This window comes from Hippoglossus stenolepis, chromosome 15, assembly GCF_022539355.2.
Source record: "Hippoglossus stenolepis isolate QCI-W04-F060 chromosome 15, HSTE1.2, whole genome shotgun sequence".
NCBI lineage: Eukaryota > Metazoa > Chordata > Actinopteri > Pleuronectiformes > Pleuronectidae > Hippoglossus > Hippoglossus stenolepis.
The window spans coordinates 16,580,596-16,589,583 of NC_061497.1; the positions used below are offsets into that span (position 1 = coordinate 16,580,596).

Genomic DNA, 8,988 nt, shown 5'->3' on the forward strand with positions numbered 1-8,988 from the left:
TTACATGTTAAGAATAATATTGGAGTACCATCCAAAACACAAAACTCACAATTATGCAATACAAATGACCTTGTGGCCATTGATCTTCTGCTATCGATCAGGAGATATTTCCAGTTCAGTATATGAAACATGATTTATTTTTCAATATGGTTTATATTTTATGTGTGTCAATAATTCAATTAATCTCTTTCTTCGCCTTTGTCTCTTCTCTGTCTGGAGCTTTCGCCAAAACAGTAATCCCAATTTGGAGGTGTAGTGGTTGCCATGGTGATGTGTGCAAATGGATAATGGGGCAACTGTTAACCTTTGACTGGTTAAAAGCCCCGAGCTGAGGGAGGGGGGGTAGCAGGGACACACACACACACACACACACACACACACACACACACACACACACACACACACACACACACACACACACACACACACTGGGATGTCAGAGAGAAAGGAAATTCACACTCATTTCCTCCGTGTGGTTTCGGTACAAATCAACAACATCCTGTCCCTTTGTGAATCCTGCCTGCCCTCATGCTGGTTTGCGTTTCAGAGGAGGCGTTATTGCCCCCTCCCGACACCCCCCACCTCCATCCCCTCTCTCTCTCCTCCTCCTCTGTGTTTCTTCTTCTTTTTTTTTACATTGCCATAGAAGCTGTATAGTCATACCTCACATTGTTGCAGAGGAAGGAAGGAAGGACACGTCCTTGTTCGCAATAAACGGCTTTAGATAGAAACAGGAAGGGTCTTATTTACCCTGCGCATGTAGATGAGAACACACTGATTCTAGGTTATATGATGAGAAATAGCCCCTGGGACGCACTCTGGCTTGTGTTCGTGTGCCGTGTTCCTCCAGATGAAGCTTTGCGTAAAGACTCCAGAATCAGAGAAGAGTGGATATTTGAGATTTGCCAGCGACGAATAAATTAATTAATCGCAGGTTTAGCCCACTCACATCCTCAGCGTCTCCTCAGAGCAGGAAGCTGCGTGGATAAATTAACAGGCTCGAATAAAGCGAGAGTGGCACCGGCTCCTTATGTAAATCAGGCCTGACATTGCCCTTGTGACCAATAAAAGCCCCCATTTCCTCTCCCCCCCTCTCTCTCTCTAGCTCTCTCTCTCTCACACACACACGCTTCATTCGCCATTTCTTCCCATTCATAAAAATCTCGGCATCGCGCATGCGCAATGCCAATTCTCGAGTCCTCCCCATTCATAAAAATGTAACCTCCGCATTTCGGCCCTCCCGAGTCGCTCTGCCCTCCCATTCACAAAAAAGAGAGAGAGAAGGAGAGAGAGAGAGGGAGGGAGGGAGGGAGGGGGAGAGGGAGGGAGGGGGCCGAGGCATCTGCGCAGTTCCCGTCCCTCATTTCCTTCCCTCTACCCTCCCATTCATAAAAACTCACTTCCCTCCCCCTCGGTGGTTGCAACATCATACCCAAAGCTCTGCGTCCACAACCGCAGTCGCATTTTACGCACCAGCGAGTGGAGATTAGTGGCGGAGACTCGCTCTCCCTTCGCCTGCACCTTCCTCACATCATCTGTCTCCACGACATTTGGACTAATCCTCGCTCGGCGTCTGTGGAGCTACTCTCTCGCTCGCGCGGACTGGACTATAACCTGCGCGCAGACGTCGTGCGCAACGAAGAGATGAGATTTTTATCCTGAAACGACAGTAAGTTGTCTCCCCCCACCACCACCCCGGTCTCTCTCACTGTATGTCTCCCGGTTTAATGTCAGTAACTTGTGCGTGTGGCTGCACAGACACGACTGCTCCGTCTCTTCTCTGTCTGTACGCTTCAACCCACTCCCTCTCCTTATACCCCAACGCACTGGATTCGCAGGCACCAAAAAAACTGCGCTTGTAAATGTCTATTTTGCAACAAGCTGCTTCTCGGACCGTGTTTGCACACAGAGTCAATATTTAACCACAACGAGCAGGGCTGCGGGCGCAGAGGAAGGGAGAGATGATCGAAACGCTGACTCTTTTGGCAGCAAATGTGGATTTGAGCACGCTGAGGGGTTTTATATATATATATGTCAGTGTCACGTTAAGAGGCAGCGGAACAGGCGAGTGTCTCCACATCTGAAGCTCCAACATGTTTTACCCCGGGTGGTTTGGTTGCGTGTCTCCTTGCTCTGCAGCGACCGCCCGGTTGTGTCAGGTGTTTCTTGCTTTTAACTCAGAGAATTTCAATCTCTATCCTCCTCACCTCTTTCTAGTACAAGCGTATTATGTTTTTTCTTATTCTTAAATTTGCCCATTTTCGCTGCATTTCGTCCAAAAGCTCCAGCTTTACGCATGGAATTACGCACTTCACCCCCGCCGCTTAAAACCACCCCACAATCTGTGTGTCCGTCGGTGGCACACAGTGTTCTAAGTCCAACGTTATATTTTTTGTCATGTTACAGCTACTGACGAGTGCGAGGTGCTGAATGCGGCGTTACAAGCGCCCTTAGCCTATATAAACACGCAATTTGAGTATGTCGAGCGGCCGCCTCCGGTTTTTTATGACTCAGTTCATTCACACATTGAAGGGAGGGACGCACACGCGCGCTCGCACACGCACAGTTCCGACTTTGAGCTCATAATGGTCGCGCTTTTGACGATCACAAGTGTCTGTGTCGGTGCCAGCTCAGTGTCGCAACAGGTTTCCAGATCAGGCGTTTGCAAAATCGGGGGGAATAAAGAGAAAGAGACGAACACGAGCAGAGCAGAGAGGGTGTCTGGCAGAGAGAAGCGGTGACGACCACTGACTCAAATAGAAATAGACCCTCGATATGTAGGTACGTTTGCGTAAAATGCACACGTTGAATGGAAAGAATAACCAAGAACATATCACATCAGAGGATCCGAGCGAACCTGGTTTTGTGGCGTATATTTGGCAATAAGGTTATTGGAGCCAGCAGATCTGTCAGATGTTCTACGTCCTTTGTCTTCAATCGTATTTTTAGATTTCTGTAAAGAAGCAATGTATGTTTTTCTGACGGCTGCCGAGCGTTCATTGACGAAATGCACGAAACCCATTTCATTTAGGCTCATCACGACCGGGGCGCAATGATTCATGCTTGCAAATCCGAGTGCAGCCAGAAGCGTCCATTCACAAAAAAGAGCTGCAGTTCATAAAATCAGCTTCATTCACAATTTCCCAGATTGGTCCGTTACTACACCGATTCAACTGTATAGGCCTCACGTGTTGAGGGAGAACTTGTGCAAAAGCTATAGTTAAAGGCAAATTATACCATCCAGTGCATACTTATTCTCATTTTCCTGTGTGATTCTGTGCAAAGACCTCGTCTCCTCTCGCCTCTTGTGTTCATTTCGTCTTTGTCAAACTCCCCTTTTCAGGCAGCCTCTCTTTGCTCTGCCTTGTTTTGCATCTTTGAGTCTTTTGCATGCAAGCCCTGCTCTCTGGTGCTCCCTGCTCTTTAGAAGGGAGGCGATGAGAGCCCAACTTCTATTGTTCTAATGTCAAAGTTAGAATGGAGGAGGTCTGAAACCCTGTTGGTATTCAGTCTAAAAATCAAGATCGGTTGGAAACTCAAGATTATTGCCCGAGATCCGGCCTGGAAAAGAAAAGAGAAACGATTTCTGTTGAGAGACTCAAACGCTTTGGTTTTAAAAAAAATAATAAAAAAGATGAAGAATTTTCTTGGCTGTTGTAAATTACATATAAATACATGTACATTCAGTTTAACATGCTGTCTGATGTGTTGATTTGAAATCATTTGTCCCCTCTAGTTCTTAGACAGTCATATGATTTATGCAGAGAAAAGTCTCAATCATGTGTCAATTTTAGTCACGAGATAAATGTTAATTCATCAGCAGGGGTAATTCAAAAGTAGCAGGAAATTGAAAGGGTCACTTGAAAATTCAACCAACCACATAGCTTTATTTAAAGACTGGGGGTTTCAATCCTGACCTACCCTGGTTTGATAAAAGACAAATTAAGAATGTGTTCATGTACTGCACACGTTGTTCTCATTCACTAACCTGGCTGTCATTCAGTAATGATCACAATGTTATTTTCTCACTGTCAAACAATTCTCATGATGAACTTGTTATTTGATCCTTATGATAAAGCCTTTAGAAAAAAGAGGATGAAAATGTTAAAGAACATCAGTAGTTGCTGCCGGTCCTAACTGTCTCTTTTGTATCTGTCTTTGCAGTATTGCTAAATGCTGCTTTAGAGTGAAGACGTGCAAGGCACCAGCCTACACATGGAGTCCAGGGTTCCCCACCACATCCCCGGAGTGTCCTCCTCCCTCATATCCCAGCCCCTGCTGGACAGTCGAGTGCCCTACGGCCGCCTTCAGCACCCCCTCACCATCTACCCCATTGACCAGATAAAGTCCTCGCATGTGGAGAATGACTACATCGACAGCCCCGCTGTTGTCTCCCAGCAGCCCCCGAGCCAGAAGTCCACAAACCGAAGAATCACCTGGCTCGGTCAGAATCAGGAGGGCTTCCTGGGGGCGAATCACAACCATCATCACAATCACCAACACCAGCACCACCAGCAGGGCAGGTGTGAACCTCACCCTCAACCGGACACCACCACCCACCCATGGATTTCCTTCAGTGGGAGGCCCAGCTCTATCAGCAGCAGCAGCAGCACCTCATCTGATCAGAGGCTGCTGGACCACGCTGCACCCACCCCAATGGTGGACCACAACCCAAACCTGCACCCCCACCAGGGCCCCTTCAACACAGTCACTGCCCGAACTCCAGGCTGCTTCACTTCCTCTGAATCTAAGGTCCTTACCTCCTCCTCCTCCTCTGCTTCGTCCTGCACCTCCTCCTCAAAATCGCTGGACCTCAAGACTGCAAAGATGCCTGCGGGAGGTGTGTGCTCCCCTGGTGGCCAGCAGGGGTTGACGCTGATTCCTTCCTCCCCAGCCGAGAAGAAGCACCTCCTTCTCTGCGAGCACTGTGGGAAATGCCGCTGCACAGAGTGTACGCTTCCCAGAACCCTACCCTCTTGCTGGGTCTGCAACCAGGAGTGCCTGTGCTCTGCCCAGAGCCTGGTAGATACAGCCACCTGCATGTGCCTGGTCAAAGGGATCTTCTACCACTGTACTGAAGATGAGGATGACGAGGGCTCCTGTGCCGACAAGCCCTGCTCGTGCTCCCAGGCCAACTGCTGCGCTCGCTGGTCCTTTATGGCTGCCATTTCCCTTGTCCTGCCTTGCCTGGTCTGCTATCTTCCAGCCACGGGCCTGGCCAAACTGGGACAGAAGTGTTACGACAATGTTAGTAGGCCCGGCTGCCGCTGCAAGAACTTGCAGGGTGGCGTGGGCGCCCCTGTGTGTAAAAACGGAGGCGTGGAAGCAAAAGCTGGGACTTTAGAGAAGCAGCAGCAGCAGCAGGGGTCATGATACTGGACCTAACTGGCTGACATTGGCCGTGCTAAAAATAGACAGGACCACACAGTACTTGCTAGCTCTCTAAGGATAGGACAATCCAACACCAACCCCTTAAACTACCCCATTAATCTGCTGGAAGATGACTTATGTAAAACAAAGGTACTTAAATGGCTTTTTGTTTGATAGGGTGGTGAACAAAACGGGCCTGGTCTGAGAGAGTTGGCTAGTTGAAATGGCTAACCAGCCCCTCTGAGATTTTTTTTTTTTAATTGTTGTTTTGTTATATTTTTTTGTTTGTTTGAAAGAGGGACACAAGAAGAAAAGACGAGATTGTGGGACTGGTGTTTGTGTTGTTGTGCAAAGATGGCTGAAGGCACAAAAGTCATTGTACCTCTCTGCTGCTCTGTATTTTCTCAGCTAATTTTGTATCGGTAACTAACCAGAAGCTGGTTGCGGATCCTTGGATAACATAGAAGTTATGTGACGGAGATAAATAATCTGTGCAACCCCTCCCACCCCCAAAAAGCACAGCCCTGTGCCCCCCCGTCTGAACAAACAGGAAGAAGAGTGATTACCTATAGCGTGGCTTTATGATAGGCCACTGCAGAAGTGAAACCACCACTTACTCACTTACTCTCTCTGCTGTTATGATGATCACCGTCTCTTAGTGTCACTATTGTTCCTCTGACACCTTAAAAATGCTAGCTTGGTATTGCTAACACTTAATCTTCATGGAGGGCCTGTAAAAACTAACTTTTTGAGACTTTAAAATAATAGTAATTTCCCATAATTCTCACTCTGCGTCATGTGCGAGCAGTCGCACTGCAGGTGAGGGAGAGATAATCACTTTACAGCGTGTGTTCCTACTTTGGGGGGATGAAGCACAGACATTCTAAAAGATTTTGAATGCAGTTCACCAATCACCTCGGAGGTAATGCATGTCATGACCTGCATGCTCTAGTGTAATGGTTACCCACCGTGCTAGAAGTCGATGTGTCGTAGAGAAACGTGTGAAAAAAAGTACACCCAACCTTCTCAGGGACTGTTACGGTAATCCTCTCTAGAACTTGGCCTACTGCATGTTGATTTCTAAACTGCCTAAGAGCCTGGTCTGCTTCCTCTTTGCACAAGACGGCAAAGAAACATTTAGGGGCAAAAAGGCAATACTGAATAATTTAAAACAAGTAAGCTAAGTGAGAGACAAACTGGCCAGAAAATAGTGTTTCCGGAGGAGAGGGGGGATGCAAGTTATAGAGAGTGACGAGGAGGAGAGAAGGCATAGCAAAAGTTGTTGTTGTTGTGTTTGTATCTATTCAGCCTATGTCGAAATCAAACCTGCCACTTGCACAACCTTTTAAGGACGACGCAAACCCCTTAAAGGATGTACTAAAGCACAGTATTAACCACCTCAGCTATCTCACATTACATTGGCGTGCACTACATTTAGCCCACACACCCCAGCCTCCCCTTACACACACAGTGTCTTCATTCAATTCTAATCATTATGCTGCGTAGCTGCATTAGTCAGATAGTCTATCTTTTATTCTCAAAGTCTATTTTTGTGGCTTGCATGACGGTCTGAGGACTTTGCCAAAGGAAAGCTAGCGTACAGTAGCATGTTTTCGCTGTCTGAGTGATCACAGTTGTTATGCACTCTTGCCAAATGGGAGATGACGGCAGTTGGTTCTTAAAGGCACGCTGCCCTTTAATACGGATGGCCTTTTCTGTTTGGCATAAAGGCATACTGCCTTTTTATGCTCTGTAACACACCTCCCTTTCACGTTGGACCCTAAACTTCCATTCGGGCACCGAACGTTGCTCACACCCACATTTGTCTTGTTGCACAAAGTCGATATTACACAGGATTTTTAAAAAAGGAAAGAAAAACTGTCCTTAGTCTTGAATGTATGAGGCAATATTTTCAAAACCTAGCAATTCAGTCTGAGAGAAAGGTGCCAAATCTGAGAATGATTGTGTGACTGGGCAAACGCCCGGTTTGTAGGTGGGCAGCAAAAATCACAAATGTTTTGACAATATATTTAGTAATAGAGCTATGCAGGTGAAATGTTATTTGCTGTAAATAGTTTCACAACATTTGTGTTCTTTAGAAGAGACTTTTAAATGTCCTTGAAAGATTGCATGGTACATTATAACTACAATTCAGTACAAAATATGTAGAGAATATATTAGATATATATATTTTGAGGGTAAGATAAAGATGTTTTTCGAGGTCGCGAGAAAAAGAAAAATAGGGAGGGTGGAGAGAGGATGGTTTGGGGAGGGGGAACAAAAATGACAAGTCTTTCTATCACTAGCACTTGATTTAGAAAAGTGTACCCGGCAATAATAAAAAAAACAAAATAAAAAAATCCTGCTGTTTATGCTATCCACGGCTCATTAGCAGTCGAGAGGCTAAGCTAATTCCCTGGTTCCTCTCCGAGTCCCAAAGACTGTGGACTCATTGAATCCACACAGGGAACACAATCTACCCCTATCCGGATCAACCCATTTCCTGCTGTTACTGCTCAGTGTCTCAGCTCTCTCCCCCTCTCTTTCTCTCCCTTGCTTTTCTCCCCCCCCCCTCTCTTTTCCTCGGGTCCCTCTCCTTCCTCCCTGAGAAATTGTCCAACAAACACCCCTGGCCTTGATTGACAAACACAGCTGCTGTGCATAAACTTGTCATACCACAGAGACGGGAGAGAGAGAGACAAGTCTGTCTCTCTCTCTCCCTTTCTCGCTGGTTTCTGCCTCTTGTTTTTTCTCTCTCTCTCTCTCTCTCAAGATGTGTTTAGTGCCATCTTTTTTTTTTTAACCAGTGCACCTCTTTTCTCGACAGTCGCTGCCTTTCTTTTTCTTTTAACTCCTCAGATCTGTCACCGCTAAAGAGTAAATGTTTTTCACTTCATGTTAGATTTATACTTTTTACATGTGCTCGCTAGCCTGTTCGGGGTGTGGAAGAATCACAGACGACGACAACTCAATGATAAAAAACCTTTTCGTTCTTTATTTCTCTGCTACAACGCTGTGATTTTTACACACTCAAACTCCTTTGTTCCGCTCATTTGTGAGCACAGATGGTTTGTTTTTTTTCTCATCCTGAACAAGAGGAAAAGTCTCATACAGCTGGGTGATGCTACTCCATTCCTTTCTGCCTTTGCAATGTCAACGTTGGGGATTAAGAAACGAGATCTGTGCATTTGTTTTGTTTAGATATAACAAAAAGAGAAAAAAAAAAATCTCTCATATAAAAGGTTCCCTTTATAGATATATTTATTTTGAAGTTCTATTTTATATAGTATTTATTTAGATGCCAACTTTTTGTTTGTGAAGAAAGCTTATGTCGAAATGGAATGTACATTGACAATGGAAATATATATTGTTAAATATATCGGGCTGTTGTGTCATTACTCTTGAGTTTTTACACACACACACAAACACACACACACATACACACACACACAAATACACACAAATACACACTACTTTCAGAATGACCATGCACATATGGGCACAATAAGTGGGATTTTGGGGGAGTATGTAACGATTAAATATATACCCACGTCTACATTAAACAAGATTTTCTATTATTTATTCCTAAAATGGCACAAACCACATTAAATCCTGCTG

At 45.6% G+C, this 8,988-nt stretch overlaps 1 protein-coding gene across 1 annotated transcript; it reads left to right on the plus strand.

The window, feature by feature from the left end:
- The first annotated feature begins 1,392 nt into the window (after positions 1-1,392).
- On the plus strand, positions 1,393-8,749 carry spry4 (sprouty homolog 4 (Drosophila)). The gene is made up of 2 exons (XM_035178544.2): positions 1,393-1,669; positions 4,165-8,749. The coding sequence occupies exon 2, from the start codon at positions 4,216-4,218 to the stop codon at positions 5,371-5,373; it is 1,158 nt and encodes a 385-aa protein (XP_035034435.1). The 5' UTR covers positions 1,393-1,669; positions 4,165-4,215; the 3' UTR covers positions 5,374-8,749.
- The last annotated feature ends 239 nt before the right edge of the window (positions 8,750-8,988 follow it).

What these genes read in the sequence shown, in the direction of transcription:
- spry4 (XM_035178544.2), top strand. Translation starts at nt 4,216, where the DNA reads ATGGAGTCCAGGGTTCCCCACCACATCCCCGGAGTGTCCTCCTCCCTC.